Source organism: Oncorhynchus gorbuscha, linkage group LG01 (assembly GCF_021184085.1).
Source record: "Oncorhynchus gorbuscha isolate QuinsamMale2020 ecotype Even-year linkage group LG01, OgorEven_v1.0, whole genome shotgun sequence".
Classification (NCBI taxonomy): Eukaryota; Metazoa; Chordata; class Actinopteri; order Salmoniformes; family Salmonidae; genus Oncorhynchus; species Oncorhynchus gorbuscha.
In genome coordinates this window covers 28,225,192-28,245,537 of record NC_060173.1, presented here as the reverse complement: position 1 = coordinate 28,245,537, position 20,346 = coordinate 28,225,192, and the positions used below count along the sequence as shown (strand labels likewise).

The 20,346-nt window shown below is 43.0% G+C and overlaps 1 protein-coding gene across 2 annotated transcripts in view; it reads right to left on the bottom strand.

The window, feature by feature from the left end:
- LOC124035722 (tripartite motif-containing protein 44-like) overlaps positions 1-17,855 on the bottom strand; it is a 106,296-nt gene extending 88,441 nt beyond the window's left edge. For both annotated transcript variants that reach the window (XM_046349334.1, XM_046349342.1), the window contains exons 1-2: positions 17,655-17,855; positions 16,284-16,933 (exon numbers count right to left, since the gene is read on the bottom strand). In XM_046349334.1, coding sequence (XP_046205290.1) covers positions 16,284-16,886 — 603 coding nt within the window. In that variant the 5' untranslated portion in view covers positions 16,887-16,933; positions 17,655-17,855. The remainder of the gene's footprint in view (positions 1-16,283; positions 16,934-17,654) is intronic.
- Between the last annotated feature and the right edge of the window lie 2,491 nt (positions 17,856-20,346).

Sequence of the window (20,346 nt, the reverse complement as noted above, 5' to 3'; positions counted from 1 at the left end):
TTCGAACTGGCGAGAGCTTTCCGAGCTAAAGGTTAGCTGATGACCGGTTAGCTGAAGACCGCTAGCATAGCTGGTGGTTAGCTGGCTAGCTTCAGTTGATGGGTTCTGGTTCCGAAGTAAATATAAATACTTTAGTAAAAAGTAGATACATTGGGTGAGGCAGGTTGCAGGAGAGTATTTGGAAGCTTAGGTTTAGCAAAATGTTTTTAAAGATATGCGAAGAAAAATATGAAAAAACGAAAAAGAAACGATATATACAAGGGACACGATGCGACAGGATGACTTACTGCTACGCCATCTTGGAAATCTTGGAAAACACACATGCTGTTGTGCAAATGGAATAGACAACAGGTTAAAATTATAGGCAATTAGCAAGACACCCCCAATAAAGGAGTGGTTCTGCAGGTGGTGACCACAGACCACTTCTCAGTTCCTATGCTTCCTGGCTGATATTTTGGTCACTTTTGAATGCTGGCGGTGCTTTCACTCTAGCATGAGACGGAGTCTACAACCCACACAAGTGGCTCAGGTAGTGCAGCTCATCCAGGATGGCACATCAAGGCAAACTGTGGCAAAAAGGTTTGCTGTGTCTGTCAGCGTAGTGTCCAGAGCATGGAGGTGCTACCAGGAGACAGGCCAGTACATCAGGAGACGTGGAGGAGGCCATAGGAGGGCAACAACCCAGCAGCAGGACCGCTACCTCCGCCTTTGTGCAAGGAGGAGCAGGAGGAGCAATGCCAGAGCCCTGCAAAATGACCTCCAGCAGGCCACAAATGTGGATGTGTCTGCTCAAACGGTCAGAAACAGACTCCATGAGGGTGGTATGAGGGCCCGACGTCCACAGGTGGTGGTTGTGCTTACAACCCAACACCGTGCAGGACGTTTGGCATTTGCCAGAGAAAACCAAGATTGGCAAATTCGCCACTGGCGCCCTGTACTCTTCACAGATGAAAGCAGGTTCACACTGAGCACATGTGACAGACGTAACAGAGTCTGGAGACGCCGTGGAGAACGTTCTGCTGCCTGCAACATCCTCCAGCATGACCGGTTTGGTGGTGGGTCAGTCATGGTGTAGGGTGGCATTTCTTTGGGGGGGCCGCACAGCCCTCCTCAGGTAGCCGGACTGCCATTAGGTACCGAGATGAGATCCTCAGACCCCTTGTGAGACCATATGCTGGTGCGGTTGGCCCTGGGTTCCTCCTAATGCAAGACAATGCTAGACCTCATGTGGCTGGAGTGTGTCAGCAGTTCCTGCAAGAGGAAGGCATTGATGCTATGGACTGGCCCGCCCGTTCCCCAGACCTGAATCCAATTGAGCACATCTGGGACATCATGTCTCGCTCCATCCACCAATGCCACGTTGCACCACAGACTGTCCAGGAGTTGGCGGATGCTTTAGTCCAGGTCTGGGAGGAGATCCCTCAGGAGACCATCCGCCACCTCATCAGGAGCATGCCCAGGCGTAGGGAGGTCATACAGGCACATGGCCACACACACTACTGAGCCTAATTTTGACTTGTTTTAAGGACATTACATCAAAGTTGGATCAGCCTGAAGTGTGGTTTTCAACGTTAATTTTGAGTGTGACTCCAAATCCAGACCTCCATAGGTTGATAAATTTGATTTCCGTTGATAATTTTTGCGTGATTTTGTTGTCAGCACATTCAACTATGTAAAGAAAAAAGCATTGAACAAGAATATTTCATTCATTCATATCTAGGATGTGTTATTTTAGTGTTCCCTTGATTTTTTTGAGCAGTGTATATATTTTTTAAATTGTAATTTAGCAGATGCTCTTATCCAGAGCGAGTGGATACAATTTTGTACTTAATCATCATTGTCCTGATAATATCCTGCTAATATCCTGATAATTTAATGAAAAAGTCTAGATAAGGTCCTACTAATGTCTTGATAATATCCTGCTAATGTCATGATAATTTCCTGATAATGTATGCCTGAGTGTAAATGTGGCAGTGATAATGTCCTTAACGGTCATCAAAATTGTTAAAAGATTTGAAAAACAATTCTGATAAACGCAATAGTTGGACAATGGATGAAGATACTTCAACGTTTTAGAATGTTTTAAATCCTTCAGATATTGAACAAATTATTGCACATAAAACATTTTGCTGGCACAGATAAATAATTAATGGAGTTCAGGGATTATGATGAAAATTCAGGTATTCAATGTATTGTCAACATTTATTTATTATTAATGCACTCATATATAAATGTTCTAATGGTATCAGGTATTTGTTACAATATGTTGTGTTAGAATATAGAACAGTATATGTGCCTAGTTAGCATAAATACAATGGATTCATTTGAATATATTAATAAAGTAACAAGAACGTGTGGAACAGGGCTGCAACCACCAACACTTGCTCTGTCTAGGACTACCTGCACTGTCTAGACTGCCTCATTAAACAGTTCAATGGGATTGAAAATGTAAATCGGTATAATCCCCATAATCGGCACAAAAGTTATTATTTTTCATGAAAGGGCCATAAACAATAACTAGTAATGTTGCAAACTCAAAGAAAGGTTGCTTTCTCACCTTTCTGGTAAAATGTTTTATAAATTGCTGAGGTGTAGTCACTTTTAAGGACATAAGTTCAAGTACACAGTACAAATATGATGTACAGTATGATGTATTTCCTATTCAACAAAACTATGAATAAGGCTTGAATTTACTTATAAGCTTTCTAAATATAGCATAATCAAATTTTAAAATGATGATCTACAAGATTTCACCTTCCTTATAATTGTAAAATACATATTTGTATTAGACCATATTTTCTAAAGGTCTCTCTTGATCAAACCATCAGCTGCCGTTGATGTGAAGGTCTCACAGAGCTCTAGCTTGGCTTCCTTAACTCGTTAGGAACTGTCCTTTCATCTCATATTAGCTTAGATGTAAGGTCCTCTATTTAGGGGACATGCGTGGTTCTGGTACCGGTTGGTTTATAGATTGAAATGTTTTGCATTCAGCGATAGCCCTGGTTCCCATGAACACAGTGTTATTTCTGAGACTGTGTGACATAAGATGTGAAATCTGAAAACACTTGAAGCTGGGATATCCTTCCGTCAACTCCTGGCTGAACTCTACATCGCAGCCACTGACAGATTTATAGCGATTTATCTAAAATAATTCAGATTTGAAATGAAATAGACTTTTTGTATGTCATAGACGACAAGACTAAAAGCTCAGACGAAGAGACCTATAAACACTTTGTGAGAAAACAGAAATCCACTTTGAGTAAAAATAAAATTAAAATAAAATAAAAAACACTTACATTCTCAAAGATGTAGCCTACAACACAGTACTTGTGATCATTTTAAGGAGAACAAAATAACTTACATTTGAACACCAACACAGAAGCTTCAGGCATCTTCCCAATTAAGTAGCCTAGTTTTGTTGTTGGCTACTTGAAGAGAACTAGGGCCCATCACTCACAGCCCACCTCTTCCAATACATTGTAGAAAAGTGTGCATGTAATTCTACTAGATGAAGAGCTGGAAAGAGTACAACATCCTGGCATTTAAACCATACTCGATTTTTGAAATGTTGCAAACTATTAAACATTCTATTTTCGCATACTGAGAATATGTCATGTGTACCGTAATTGCTGGACTATTAAGCGCACCTGAATATAAACCGCACCCACTGACTTATAAAAAAATATGTATTTTGTAAATAAATAAGCCACAGATGTCTATAAGCCGCAGGTGCCTACCGGTACATTGAAACAAATGAACTTTACACAGCCTTTAAACGAAACACGGCTTGTAACAAAAATAAATAGGCTTTAACGAAACACGGCTTGTAACAAAAATTAAAACAGTAGCCTACCAAGAAAGTCATTGGTCACTATCTTCCTCCTCCTGTGCACTGAAACCACTGAAGTCATCTCCTTCGGTGTCGGAGGCAAATACCCCGCTGAGCTGATGCTGCCCCTTCAACACGCAGCAGTCCAGCCTTTCGAAACCCGTTGATGATAGTGGATTTTTTGACAATGCTCCACGCTGTCAGGACCCACTGGCAGACTTGACCAATAAGATGCTCTTCGCATGCGGCCCGTTTTAGTGAAGGATTTCTCCCCACTTTTCATCCAAGCCTCCCACTGAACAAGGAGCGCCACCTTAAATGCACGATTTACACTGATGTTGGGTGGCTGCAAATACTTTTAGGCCATCTGCTTTTCTTCCCTCTGAAAGCTTTTGTTGTCTTTCTGCACTGAGTCAGTTACTCACGCTGCTGTTTCCAACGTCTTATCATCGACTCATTAAGGCCAAGCTCCCATGCAGCAGCTCTATTTCCTTTTCCAACAGCCAGATTTATCGCCTTTAACTTGAAAGCTGCATCATATGCATTTCTCTGTGTCTTTGCCATGGTGAGGGTGACAAAATTACTACCGTAATCAGAATGATGGGAAGTTTGAGCGCGCTCGATTTACGTCACATTATGTGACGGTGCTCAGTTTTTTGGTGGCATGAATCTTGTGAAAGCGGGAAAAATCCATAAATTAGCAGTGTCATTGTATAAACCGCGAGGTTCAAAGTGTGGGAATAAAGTAGCGGCTTATAGTCCGGAAATTACGGTAATTGCGTTGTTTCCCACTATTCGTTGATACGGTAGCGCATCCCCATATCTACTTGATCAGCTGTGGTCAAAGACAAAATGAGTATGACGTGCGGGAATTTAATGTATACTCAATTTTAAAAACATGATTTATTTTCTCATCCTCAAATGGGACAATATTTAGGACAAGAGTATGGGTATTCATTGACCCTGAGAAACACCCACTCTTTGACTGGAAAGAGAAATATTTCTACACTGCAGAAGCTGTATTTACTACGCTGTCTTCCGGGACAATGTGGACCAACCAGAGTTCCAATGCCAATGCAATTATTTACTTGCAGAGGACTATAGAGAAGAAGTAGCTACTCTTAGCAAACACATTAACAATTTACACAATCTATTGGGGAAAGCACTCCCGCCTACCTTCTCCTTGTCTACTCCCCAGACTGGACACCATTACGATGTGCTGAGATTATCACCACCATGTCAACTCTCTTTGCCTTCCAGAGACCCCTCCCAGAAGAAGTCTCCCACTTTAATAAAAAATGGAGCAGGACCATCGCTTCTGATGGATTTAGGCTTGTTGAGAACAAGTTCTCATTTGCAACTGTGGGCTGGCCAAGATAAAGCAAAGCAGCTCGACACATACAACAACACAGAGTTACATGTGGAATAAACAAACATACAATCAATAATACAGTAGAAAAAGTCTATAAACAGCATGTGCAAATGAGGTAGGATAAGAGAGGTAAGGCAATAAATAGACCATGGTGGCAAAGGAATTACAATATAGTTAATTAAACACTGGAATGGTAGGATGTGCAGAAGATGAATGTGCAAGAAGAGATACTGGGGTGCAAATGAGAGATGAGGTAGATTGGATGGGCTATTTACAGATGAGCTATGGACAAGTGCAGTGATCTGTGAGCTGCGCTGACAGCTGGTGCTTAAAGCTAGTGAGGGAGGTAAGAGTCCCCAGTTTCAGAGATTTTTGCAGTTCGTTCCAGTCATTGACAGCAGAAAACTGGAAGGAGAGGCGGCCAAAGGGCTTTACCTAGTAGAGAATTGTAGATGACCTGGAGTCAGTGGGTTCGGCGATGAGTATGAAGCGAGGGCCACCCAACGAGAGCATACAGGTTGCAGTGGTGGGTAGTATATGGGGCTTTGGTGATAAAACGGATGACACTGTAATAGACCACATCCAAATTGCTGAGTAGAGTGTTGGAGGCTATTTTGTAATGACTTCGCCGAAGTCGAGGATTGGTAGGATGGTCAGTTTTACGAGGGTATGTTTGGCAGCATGAGTGAAGGATGCTTTGTTGTGAAATAGGAGTCTGAAAGGAGAGTCTGGAAGGAGAGTTTACAGTCTAACCAGACACCTAGGTATTTGTAGTTGTCCACATATTCTAAGTCAGAACCGTCCAGAGTAGTGATGCTGGACGGGCGGTCAGGTGCAGGCAGCGATCCGTTGAAGAGCATGCATTTAGTTTTACTTGTATTTAAGAGCAATTGGAGGCCACGGAAGGAGAGTTGTATGGCATAGTTAACACAGTGTCCAAAGAAGGGCCAGCGGTATACAGATTGTGTCGTCTGCGTAGAGGTGGATCAAAGAATAACCAACAGCAAGAGCGACATCATTGATGTATACAGAGAAGAGAGTAGGCCCGAGAATTGAACCCTGTGGCACCCCCATAGAGACTGCTAGAGGTCCAGACATGAGGCCCTCAGATTTGACATACTGAACTCTATCAGAGAAGTAGTTGGTGAACCAGGCAAGGAAATCATTTGAGAAACCAAGGCTGTTGAGTCTGCCAATAAGAATGTTGTGATTGACAGAGTCGAAAGCCTTAGCCAGGTCGATGAATACGGCTGCACAGTAATGTCTCTTACTGATGGTGGTTATGATATCATTTCGGACCTTGAGCGTGGCTGAGGTGCACCCATGACCAGCTCTGAAACCAGATACCGTAGCGGAGAAGGTACGGTGAGATTCGAAATGGTTGGTAATCCATTTGTTTACATGGCTTTCAAAGACCTTAGAAAGGCAGTGTAGAATAGATATAGGTCAGTAGCAGTTTGTGTCTCCCCCTTTGAAGAGGGCAGCTTTCCAATCTTTGGGAATCTCAGACGATTCGAAAGAGAGGTTGAACAGGCTAGTAATAGGGGTTGCAACAATTTCTGCAGATCATTTTAGGAAGAGATTGTCTAAATCAAATCAAATCAAATTGTATTTGTCACATAGACATGGTTAGCAGATGTTAATGCGAGTGTAGCGAAATGCTTGTGCTTCTAGTTCCGACAATGCAGCAATAACCAACAAGTAATCTAGCTAACAATTCCAAAACTACTATCTTATAGACACAAGTGTAAGGGGATAAGAATATGTACATAAAGATATATGAGTGAGTGATGGTACAGAGCGGCATAGGCAAGATACAGTAGATGGTATTGAGTGCAGTATATACATATGAGATGAGTATGTAAACAAAGTGGCATAGTTAAAGTGGCTAGTGATACATGTATTACATAAAGATGCTGTACATGATATAGAGTACAGTATATACATATACATATGATATGAATAATGTAGGGTATGTAAACATTATATTAGGTAGCATTGTTTAAAGTGGCTAGTGACATATTTTACATCATTTCCCATCAATTCCCATTATTAAAGTGGCTGGAGTTGAGTCAGTGTGTTGGAAGCAGCCACTCAATGTTAGTGGTGGCTGTTTAACAGTCTGATGGCCTTGAGATAGAAGCTGTTTTTCAGTCTCTCGGTCCCAGCTTTGATGCACCTGTACTGACCTCGCCTTCTGGATGATAGCGGGGTGAACAGGCAGTGGCTCGGGTGGTTGTTGTCCTTGATGATCTTTATGTCCTTCCTGTGACATCGGGTGGTGTAGGTGTCCTGGAGGGCAGATAGTTTGCCCCCGGTGATGCGTCACTACCCTCTGGAGAGCCTTACGGTTGTGGGCAGAGCAGTTGCCGTACCAGGCGGTGATACAGCCCGACAGGATGCTCTCGATTGTGCATCTGTAGAAGTTTGTGAGTGCTTTTGAGGACAAGCCGAATTTCTTCAGCCTCCTGAGGTTGAAGAGGCGCTGCTGCGCCTTCTTCACGATGCTGTCTGTATGGGTGGACCAATTCAGTTTGTCTGTGATGTGTACGCCGAGGAACATAAAACTTACTACCCTCTCCACTACTGTCCCATCAATGTGGATAGGAGGGTGTTCCCTCTGCTGTTTCCTGAAGTCCACAATCATCTCCTTAGTTTTGTTGACGTTGAGTGTGAGGTTATATTCCTGACACCACACTCCGAGGGCCCTCACCTCCTCCCTGTATGCCGTCTTGTCGTTGTTGGTAATCAAGCCTACCACTGTTGTGTCGTCCGCAAACTTGATGGTTGAGTTGGAGACGTGCGTGGCCACGCAGTCGTGGGTGAACAGGGAGTACAGGAGAGGGCTCAGAACGCACCCTTGTGGGGACCCAGTGTTGAGGATCAGCGGGGTGGAAATGTTGTTGACTACCCTCACCACCTGGGGGCGGCCCGTCAGGAAGTCCAGTACCCAGTTGCACAGGGCGGGGTCGAGACCCAGGGTCTCGAGCTTGATGACGAGCTTGGAGGGCACTATGGTGTTAAATGCCAAGCTGTAGTCGATGAACAGCATTCTCACATAGGTATTCCTCTTGTCCAGATGGGTTAGGGCAGTGTGCAGTGTGGGTGAGATTGCATCGTCTGTGGACCTATTTGGGCGGTAAGCAAATTGGAGTGGGTCTAGGGTGTCAGGTAGGGTGGAGGTGATATGGTCCTTGACTAGTCTCTCAAAGCACTTCATGATGACGGAAGTGAGTGCTATGGGGCGGTAGTCGTTTAGCTCAGTTACCTTAGCTTTCTTGGGAACAGGAACAATGGTGGCCCTCTTGAAGCATGTGGGAACAACAGACTGGGATAGGGATTGATTGAATATGTCCGTAAACACACCAGCCAGCTGGTCTGCGCATGCTCTGAGGGCGCGGCTGGGGATGCCGTCTGGGCCTGCAGCCTTGCGAGGGTTGACATGTTTAAATGTTTTCCTCACGTTTTAGTTGCGGGCCGTGTCAGTGGCACTGTATTGTCCTCAAAGCGGGCAAAAAAAGTTATTTAGTCTGCCTGGGAGTAAGACATCCTGGTCCGTGACTGGGCTGGTTTTCTTTTTGTAGTCCGTGATTGACTGCAGACCCTGCCACATACCTCTTGTGTCTGAGCCGTTGAATTGAGATTCTACTTTGTCTCTATACTGACGCTTAGCTTGTTTGATTGCCTTGCGGAGGGAATAGTTACACTGTTTGTATTCGGTCATGTTTCCGGTCACCTTGCCCTGATTAAAAGCAGTGGTTTCACTGCCATCAATCCACGGTTTCTGGTTTGGGAATGTTTTAATCGTTGCTATGGGAATGACATCTTCAACGCACGTTCTAATGAACTCGCTCACCGAATCAGCGTATTCGTCAATGTTGTTGTCTGACGCAATACGAAACATATCCCAGTCCGCGTGATGGAAGCAGTCTTGGAGTGTGGAATCAGATTGGTCGGACCAGCGTTGAACAGACCTCAGCGCGGGAGCTTCTTGTTTTAGTTTCTGTCTGTAGGCAGGGATGAACAAAATGGAGTCGTGGTCAGCTTTTCTGAAAGGAGGGTGGGGCAGGGCCTTATATGCGTCGCGGAAGTTAGAATAGCAGTGATCCAAGGTTTTTCCAGCCCTGGTTGCGCAATCGATATGCTGATAAAATTTAGGGATTCTTGTTTTCAGATTAGCCTTGTAAAAACCCCCAGCTACAATGAATGCAGCCTCCGGATAAATGGATTCCAGTTTGCAAAGAGTCAAATAAAGTTCGTTCAGAGCCATCGATGTGTCTGCTTGGGGTGGAATATATAAGGCTGTGATTATAATCGAAGAGAATTCCCTTGGAAGATAATGCGGTCGACATTTGATTGTGAGGAATTATAAATCAGGTGAACAGAAGGACTTGAGTACCTGTATGTTGTTATGATCACACCACGTCATGTTAACCATGAAACATATGCCCCCGCCCCTCTTCTTACCAGAAAGATGTTTGTTTCTGTCGGCGCGATGCGTGGAGAAACCCGCTGGCTGCACCGATTCCGATAGCGTCTCTCCAGTGAGCCATGTTTCCGTGAAGCAAAGAATGTTACAGTCTCTGATGTCCCTCTGGAATGCTACCCTTGCTCGGAATTCATCAACCTTGTTGTCAATAGACTGGACATTGGCGAGAAGAATGCTAGGGAGTGGTGCACGATGTGCCCGTCTCCGGAGTCTGACCAGAAGACCGCTCCGTTTCCCCCTTTTACGAAGTAGATTGTCTAGCCCAGCTGATTTGTAGAGGTTCAGATTTTGCAGCTCTTTCAGAATATCAGCTATCTGGATTTTGGTGAAGGAGAAGTGGGGGAGGCTTGGGCGAGTTGCTGTGGAGAGCACAGGGCTGTTGACCGGGGTAGGGGTAGCCAGGTAGAAAGCATGGCCAGCCGTAGAAAAATGCTTACTGAAATTCTCAATTTTTGTGGATTTATCAGTGGTAACAGTGTTTCCTAGCCTCAGTGTAGTGGGTGTAACGGATGTGAAACGGCTAGCTTAGTTAGCGGTGTGCGCTAAATAGTGTTTCAATCGGTTACGTCACTTGCTCTGAGACCTTGAAGTAGTAGTTCCCCTTGCTCTGCAAGGGCCGTGGCTTTTGTGGAGCGATGGGTAACGATGCTTCGTGGGTGACTGTTGTTGATGTGTGCAGAAGGACCCTGGTTCGCGCCCGGGTATGGGCGAGGGGAGGGTTTAAAATTATACTGTTACATGGGCAGTTGGGAGGAGGTGCTCTTATTCTCCATGGACTTTACAGTGTCCCAGAACTTTTTTGACTTTGTGCTACAGGATGCAAATTTCTGCATGAAAAAGCAGAAAGCTTTCCTGTGTATATTTTTTCCTAACTTCCCTGAAAAGTTGCATATCATGGGGGCTGTTCGATGCTAATGCAGAAACGCCACACGATGTTTGTGTGCTGGTCAAGGGCAGTGAATGATTTAGTGAATGATAATGTCACTGGCTCCTCAGTCAGCCACAATGGGGTTTTTCTACGTTGTAATCAGCAGCTCTATGGTGAGAAACATATTTGTATTTTTTTATTTTACCTTTATTTAACTAGGCAAGTCAGTTAAGAACAAATTCTTATTTTCAATGACGGCCTAGGAACAGTGGGTTAACTGGTTAAACGTTGGGTTAAACGTTTTTGTTATCCTGGGGCTCGGGTACAGGACATTACTAGGCTGCTTCCTACCATTTTACGACAGAACATAGGGGCTGTCGCTGTCATAATACATGTGGGATTTAATTACTTTAGGATAGCTAGCTTGGAATGTCTGAAATTGGATTTTATAGAACTGATTGGAACTCTGAAAGACTCCAATAAACATCCAATTATCTGAGTCATGGCAGCAAAAGATTCAGCAGGTTGCTGGCACTACATTACTGGCTACTGTAGCTGTGTTAACACCTTTTGGAAACAGAAGATGTTTTACAGAAAGGATGGGGTCCATCCAAATGATCTTGGTATCTGCAACTTGTCATCACATTTCAAGGTTGTGCTGAGACATTGATGCTGTTTTGGTTTTGCACATTTCTTGTTTTGTTAGTTTATTCATGTATAGTGTCTTTATTAAAGTACCATGAATAACCACCACGCTGCGTTTTGATCCGCCTCTCTTTCCCCAGAAGAAAACCATTACATTTATCAACACCAAGTCCTGCTTAGGTAATCCCAATCATAAATTATCGTCATACTGCTGATCCTTCTGACTTAGATAACTACCGTCCAATTAACATTTACAAAGTTTTAGAATCCATGACAGACTTTCCCTGTCTAGCTAAGACATTACTTCTCACTCTATTTGTAATGTGCACCAATCTGGTTTTAGACCTGGACATAGCACAGTTTCAGCTGCTACACTTGGTTTACATGATGTGTTAAATTGCTTGGATCATAAAAATAATTGTGCTGCTGTCATGACTTCCGCCGAAGTCGGTCCCTCTTACTTGTTCGGGCGGCGTTCGGCGGTCGGCGTCGCCGATCCACCTTTCATTTTCCATCTGTTTTGTCTTGTCTTCCCACACACCTGGTTCCAATTCCACAACTACATGTTGTGGATTTAACCCTTTGTTTCCCTCATATCCTTGTCCAGAATTGTTTATTGTAAGAGTTTGTGCACGTTATGTCTGGCGTGCAAAGGGTTGTTGTTCCATTGTATATATTTATTATTTTATTAGTTTTATTATTAAACTGCACCGTTCTAACAGTCTTTTCTCTCCTGCACCTGACTTCTCTGCCGTCAGTACGCACTCATTACAGCTGTCTTATTTATAGACCTTTCCAAGGCCTTCGATACCATTGACCCTCAAATTCAAAAGTTGACTGATATAGGCTTCTTGCAAGTGGTTTGAAAATGATCTGTCAGACAGGACTCAATGTGTGATCTCTGATGGTGTTACGTTTAGTTGCCTGGATATTACAGAAAGTGTACCGCAGGGGTCGGTACTGGGACCTGCTCTCTTTACAACTTATATATTGGTCTATTTGCTAAAACTTGTCATATTAATCTGTATGCAAATGACACTGATATGTATATCATTGCCCCAACTGTTGACCAGGCTATGTTAGAGCTGCAGTCTGACCTTATTACCTTACAGAAAGCTCTGGTTGGTTTAATACTTGTTGGTAGACGAGAAGCAGGTACAGGGAGTGAACATTTAATAGCAACTGACATGGAACAGGATAGGATAGCGTCTGGACATGAACACACAACTACATTAATGCAGACACGGGGAACAAACGGGGGAGCAGACAGTTATAGACGGGGCAATCAACAAAGGGAAGGAGTCCAGGTGAGTCCAATGAGCTCTACAGTGCTTAATGATGGTGACAGGTGTGCGTAATGAAGGGCGGGAGCAGGCGTGACACTTGTACATAATGCAGGCAAGACTAAATACACGTTGTCCTTTTGAGAACTATGGTGAACGTTTCAGATGGACAACATATTTATTAATTGGATGGTTCTCCCATTGATCAGGTTCCCGACCACAAATATTTGACCTGTTTAAAAAAACATACAGATAAGCTAGTTAAAAAGCTAAGATTTAAAGTGGGCTTCTTTTCTTAGAAATCGATCTTGCCTCTCCCTAAATAGCAGGAAGCAGATCGTACAGTCAACCATCCTGTCAGTTCTTGTCTATGGTGATTCCATTTAACAGATTGCAGCAGCCTCTACTCTTAAACCATTGGATGCCGTCTACCATAACACCCTTCGCTTGATCACTGGTGACAGTTTTAATACACATCACTGCATCCTGTATCAAATGGCTGGCTGGTCCTCATTATAAATTCATGTCTGTCACTTCATTACTCCCTCTTTATTCACAGAGCTCTACTGCACAAGCTTCCAACATACCTCACTTTGTTGTTGAAGTATGAATACATGAGTTACAAAACATGTTTGCAGGGTTGGTTAACTATTGAGGTTCCTCGGGTCTGCACCGAATTGGGTAGATCCGGTTTTTGTTTTAATGTGCCCAACTGCTGGAAAAATATGCAGATCTCATTGAAATGGGATGTTCTGGTGCCGCTCAGACAGTTTAGAGTATTGATAGAAGATCTGGAAGCTGAGAGATGTAGATGATATCTATGATTGTATTTTGTATTTTAACTGTCGCTTGTATTCTGTAGAATGTGTCAAATGCAGGGCACCCTGTTGAAATAAAGTAAAATAAGATAAAGAAATTCGGACACGGCCTATGTATTCCATTGAGCCCACTTCAGCCATTACCGGGTTGTGTTTGACAGGTCATTACAAAAATGTCCGCTGTTAGAACGTTAATGGGAAAAAACGACACAAGCAAGAGTATGAAAGAGTCGCAGGAGTAAAATGAAAGCAATCAATCCAGCAAGACGTGACAAGTGGATTTTGCATAACTCAAACGCAGGAAATAGATGGCTGAAAAAGACAGTTCCTCAGGTGGGTGGGACATTCACGTTGATAATGTCATCCCTACTCCCTCCGTAGTCAAGATGATGATGTGTCATTCTCGCTGCATGATATCCCCTCTGCCCACAGAGAGCAGTTAGTTAGTCGGTGAGTCACGGGACGGGAGGGGACGGGCTGTAAAACTTCTGCATTAAAAAGCCATCTGGAAAGGAAGCCATGACGCAGGAAGGAATTGATCCCGAGCCAAACGGACACTGGAATATATTCCAAACACATGAATAATAGGGCTGGATAATTGGGAGGATTTGTTATGATGTCATTGTATTTATCCCATGATGGCATACATTATTATTATTAATACATGACATCATTATGTGTTAAACATACGGATATACTCTGCTCTACTCTTCTAAAGCCCTAGTGTGTTGACTTGAAGTGCTGTATGAGTGCCTCAGCTCTATTAGTGTACTACTATCATTTGATATTCAGCTCTATTAGTGTACTACTATCATTTGATATTTCAGATACATAAACAATATTGATTGTATCATTTCTCCTATACTGTAGGGGTTGTATTGTGATGTTATGTAGATCATACACAGTAGAGGGCACAGAATGAGTCACATACAGGCTGTGTCCCTGGTATGCTCTCTCACCATGAAGAATACCTTTGCAGTTCAGCTACTCAAGGACAGAGGTGGTTTAGATATCTCACTCCCTTTACCATGGAATGTAAGTTTGGAACTATTTTGTTTCATTTGTTATGCCATGACTGTTCTTGTATGTTATATATGGTGGGAATGTGCTTATATCTATGTCATACATGGTGGGACTGTGCTTATGTCTATGTTATAAACGGTGGGACTGCTTATATCTATGTTAGCGCCTTCAGAAAGTATTGATACCCATGCACTGCACAACACGTCACTTCCTGTTGAACACGGAACCCTCTGTTCCATATTAGGTCTATCTCTGATCAGCTACCCAGGAAAGGGATGAAAATAGCCCATATGAATATATGTAACCTTAGAAATAAGGTTAATGAAATCAATAACTTGCTAACATCAGATAACATTAATATATTAGCTATTTCTGAGACTCACTTAGATAATGAATTAGATAATACAGCAGTAGCAAAACAAGAATATCGCTGTATGTATTCAGAGCCATATGCTTCTAATGCGTAGAGAAGATCTCATGTAAAGTGTTTTTTTAAGTGTTGTTGTTCCAGCTTCACTTAGCACATCTAAAGCCCTTTCTTTTTGGGTGTTGCTATAGGCCACCAAGTGCAAACAGTCAGTATCTAAATAATATGTGTGAAATACTTGATAGTGTATGTGATGTAAACAGAGAGTTCGACCTTCTTGAAGACCTGAACATTGACTGGTTTTCATCAAGCTGTCCACTCAAGAGGAAGCTTCTCACTGTAACCAGTGCCTTTAGTCTGGTTCACGTTATTAATCAACCTACCAGGGTGTTTACAAACACTACAGGAACAAGATCATCCACATTTTTACTAATACTTTAGAACTTAGTTCCAAAGCTGTAGTCATACCCATTGGATGCAGTGATCACAATAGTGGTTATATCTAAGAAAGCCAAAGTTCCAAAAGCTGGGCATAAAATAGTGTACAGTATAAGTAAGAGGTCACACAAAATATTTTACTGATACTTTTATGTGGATGATGTTAAAAATATTTGTTGGTCTGATGTGATTAATAAGGAGCATCCAGACCCAGACGACTTGATGAATTTATGAAATTGCTTCTTCAAATTATTGATAAACATGCACCTTTTAAGAAACTGACTTTCAGAACTGTTAAGGCTCCATGGATTGATGATGAATTGAAAATCTGTATAGTTGAAAGGAGTGGCTAATAAGACTGGCTGACTTACTGCAACTTGAGAAATTAAGACTACACTCAACACAAAGAAGAAGAAACTGTATTATGAAGCAAAGATAAATTACATTAAAAAAATATTTAATTTAAACTACGGGCAGGAAGACATTCAACTCCACCTTTCATTGGATCACATGGCTTATTCATCACAATAGCATTTGATGTTGCCAATTTTTAAATTATTATTTCATTGGCAAAGTGGGCAAACTTAGGCAGGAAATGCCAACAACGAACAGTGAGCCATCGTACTCATGCATAAAAAAATGAATAATGAAAGAAAAGCATTGCAAGTTAGAATTTTGTCAAGTTAGTGGGGAGAGGTGGAAAAACGTTTTGTTATCAATCAATAATGACAAACCTCCTGGCATTGAAAATGTAGATGAAAAGCTATTGAGGATGGTAGCTGACTCTAGCTACTCCTATCGGTCATTTCGTTAATCTAAGCCTAGAGGAACATTTTGTCCTCAGGCCTGGAGGGAAGCAAAAGTAATTTCGCTACCCAAGAGTGGTAAAGCCGCCTGATGATCAAAGGAAATTGGATGCACCTGAGCTCAATATGCTGTGTCATAGCAAAGGGGTGTGAATACTTATGTAAATGAGATATTTCTGATATTTCAAAATCTAAAAACATGTTTTCTCTTCATCATTATGGGTTATTGTGTGTAGATGGGTGAGATTATTTTATATTCATTTTTAATTCAACAAAATGTTGAATAAGTGAAGTGTTATGAATACTTTCTGAAGACACTGAATGCGTGAAGGATGTGCAACTCACCTTCTGCCAGACGTAGGCCTCGCGCAGGGTGATGATCTCATGTTCGCGGTGCTCCCCCTGCACGGCACACACCACACAGATTACCTTCTCGTCAGCCTTGCAATAGAGAGTGCCCTCCTGGCCATGCTCCTTACAGCGCAGCCTCTCCACTGTCACTGTGTCCCTCTTACTAACCCCCTCTAGAGCCGCCACTGCCTCTTCATCATCAACCTTCCCCTTCCCCTGGTCTCTCTCTCCTCCACACACACCGTCTTGTTTCCCAGCCCCACCGCATGCCCCATTTTCCACCACTCCTGGCGCTGCCGCAGGCCTCATTCCCTGTACCCTTTCCTCCCCTGCCCCCTCCCTTGTGTATCTGTCCCTGCCCAGCCGTTGGGACTGGGGCTGCAACACTTCCTGGCCGTAGGGCATCAGCTGGTGTCGTGTGCTGCAGGCGTGTTTCTCGGCATGGGCAGGGCAGAAGGCGAAGCTGCAGGTGTGACACACCTGGGTCGCCGGCTGGGCCTCATCAGGTTCACACGCATCACATGACCCATCCATCTGCGGTAGCTCATCCTCATCAGGTCCTCCACTTCCTCTCCAGGGTTCCCTTTCGTCTGTCATTGTAGTGGGTCTGAGTAGGGTGAGTAGGGGGGTAAGTGAAGGACACCCTGTGGGAGAGATGAGTAGTAGAGGACAGGGTATATAAATAGGTATAAACAAGGTGTAGGGACTACTGTCAAGAGGGAAAACAAAAACATCCCTTTCAAAGGTACTGTACCTGCCAAAGTTTACTACTTTTGTCTGCAAACACACCCCTCTTTGTTTGCATACTTTTCCCCACATACACACACTGTAGATACACACACAACTGGTCAGAGTGCAAATGTGCATTATCTAATGCAACTGGTGAGAGTGCATACCTGATTTATCTAATGCATACACACTCTCTTTCTCTCCAAGCTCCTCCTCTTCCTGTCCAGTATCAGGGCCAGACCATTTAACGCTTCAATAATTTTGTTTTTCTCTCTTCTCCCTCCCCCTTTCATTTATTTCACTCTACGGGAGAGCATTTAAAAAATGGAGGCTACCCACGCTGCCTGCCTGACACGCACAGCAGGGCCTGAGCTGCATACAAAAGTATGTTTTGTGCTCTCTCTCTCTTTTCCTATCTCACTCCGTGGGGGCCTACCTCTCCTGAGCACAGCACGGCTATTCTCTCTCCTTTCTGACACAAACAACCACCAACTGGGCCTCACTGCACATAAAACTCCCCCAACTCTTCAATTCTCTTCTCCACTCTGCTATCTCCATTTCTCTGACTCTTTCACACACCGACACCCCCCCCTATGGGCCTACCCGTGTGAAGCTTGGTTCCCAATGTGTACTCACTGGTATATCTGTGTGGCAGGCTCTGCAGTTTTGTTCGCTTTCTGTCACTCTTTGTTTCTCTCTCTGCTGCGGAGAGCACAGCCAGTGATGACGTTAGCTAGCTAGCACTTCCTTAGCACAGCTGCCCTGTTCTCTGTGCTCTAACCTGCTCCTTTCACTTCACAGTTGACGCTCAGGCCCTGGCTGTATTCACTTCCTTGTTTTCCACAGCTGCTGGGTATTTTTTTCTCTCCTTCTCTCTTCACTTCCTGGTTCTCTAGTGGCAGCAGGAGAGAGAGACACACAGAGGTGGGAGAGAGAAACTGGCTTGACAACCACAACAAAGGCAGAGAGAGCAGCCTGCTAGCAAACACAGACAATGCAGCAGGATTAGTAGGCTTGAGAGGGAGAGGAAACAAACTCTTCCACTGTTCTCCTCCTTAGAGAGAGCTAAGAGGCTATTGAGCTGAGCTCCACATAAGCAGCAGTGTTTGGTGTTTGGCCAGTGAGTGCTGCCTTCTACTTTATGGTGAAAAATACGTTTTACAGTCTAAGCTGTAATCACAGTCTGGGTCTCACTGGATGCGGATGAAGATGTTTTGCCAATTGAGCAGCTGAAAGACCAATTGAATTGACTGTAATAAAAAGCACTTCACGTTCTCATATATAAGTACACAGCTGGACAAGCCTCTCTGCAAGACAATAAACAGCAGAGGCAAAATAACAAAACAATAACAATTTAGTACATTGACTTGATTCTAATTACAATATACACCAAACACAATTACACAATGAGCCCAAATTATACCCATTGTCCAAATCTTTGGCAATTTGCACTGGAAAATAAAGAACAATCAATGGTTAAAAAAAGGGGTTTGATTTCAAATAAGGTAAAACATGGGGTCTCCCAGAGAGAGTGAAACTATGCAGAGGGGTTAGTCAGAGAGTGATATGACAAGACCACCTACTCACTAAACCCTGATCAGATTATTCCATTCTTTTTCTTGACCCATTGAGCCACGTTGTTTGGAGAGAGATGGAATCTGGAGTCAAAATAAGGTTGGGTGGGCATCTGATACTGAGCGGGGTTTGGCAGTTGACTTAGGAATGCGATATGTTACAGAACAATAGCTACCTTTACTGATCACTCACATGGAAATTGTTATTTTTCAGGTCAATACATGACAATACTTTATAGCGACAAATTCACAATAGATATAGCTCGTCAACAAACGTACACAAATCAACAGATTTCGGGATCATGCATTACTACATCTGTCATTGGTTCCACCCAAACCTTGATGCAGCTAGAGGGAGCACTGCTGTTCCAATGAGGTAATTACCATCAGCCCATGCTAAATACTTTCTGGCCAATTAGCGGGGCCATTGCCTTGATTCTAATTACAATAAACCCCAAATACAATTACACAATGAGCCCAAAAGCAAATGTGAAACAAACAAGTGTTTTTTATGTTTTACACTTGTTGTGGCTCACAGTTGTATAATGAAAGTAAAGCCAGTTATACGATACCATACTGCAGTTTAGTAAAGTCATTTCCTATAATAAAGATTCAAGCACACAAAGACCAAGAATGAGTGGGATGTTTTGGCCGACAGACAGAGATGGACAAGACAGACAGAAAACATTTACCTACTGCGTCATCTGTCACATTGTGGTATTGGCATGAAAGATCAGAATCTGTCTTGGGCAGAGAATACCAAACAGCATCGCATTCAGGACAACAAACACTTCTAGCTTCTTCTTCTTCTCTCTCAATGTCTGTCCCTCTCCTTTTCTCTCTCTCTCTGTCGTCTCTCTCTATTTCAGAGTCACAATATCTCTCAAATCAGGTCGATAGTTAATAATAAAGAAGCATTTCTTCCACGTCCATTGTCCTCTAAGAGCGGTTATAATGTACAACCTAGTTTGTTCTCCTGTTCATGCATCTTGGTTGAACTGAGAGGTAGAAAATAAATGTTTCTTTCTCTCTCATCTCAAAGCAGGTCAGTTCCTGGGCTGCTCTCTTTCAGCACAGTGCACCCTGCGTCTGTTATAACACCATGTCAAATCAAAAAGAAGAATCAATATGGTTTCAGAAAGAAACTCAGCGTCTGAACTGGTGGTGATCAGCTGGGTCTGTGTGGAGGGAGAGAGGGACTGCTGTCTGATCAGAGATACATTGAGGGGGGGAGATGGAAAGAGACAAGGGGACAGGGGGATGAATGAGAACTGGAAGAAGGAGAGACATATAGAGAGGAGAGGAGAGAGATATTGATACATAGCGGGTGACATACAGCTTTGGATTAAAGGTTTCCAAAATGGTTCTTTGAGGAGGGGTAGGGTTCTACCAACAACGTTTTTGATCAGAAGAACCCTTTTTTTTAGAAGAAATGGGTTATTTGTAAGGCAAAGGGTTCTACCTAGAACCTTTAATATCCAAATAACCGTTTTTGAAAGATAGGGTTCTTTGATGATTCTTTGGAAGTCAAGAAGGATTCTTTGGAAGGCAAGAAAGGTTTTAAATAGAACCATATATAATATTTCGCAATATTGCAGGAAGATTTTCTAAATTGTATGTTATACTGTAATATCTATGGTTTTGCATTGATTGGTTGATTAATTTGACGCTATGCAAAAACTAATCTAATCTGTTAGTAATTGGATTTATTGCACCCGTTAGTTAGTAAGTTAGATGGTTGTTTCAGTTTAGAT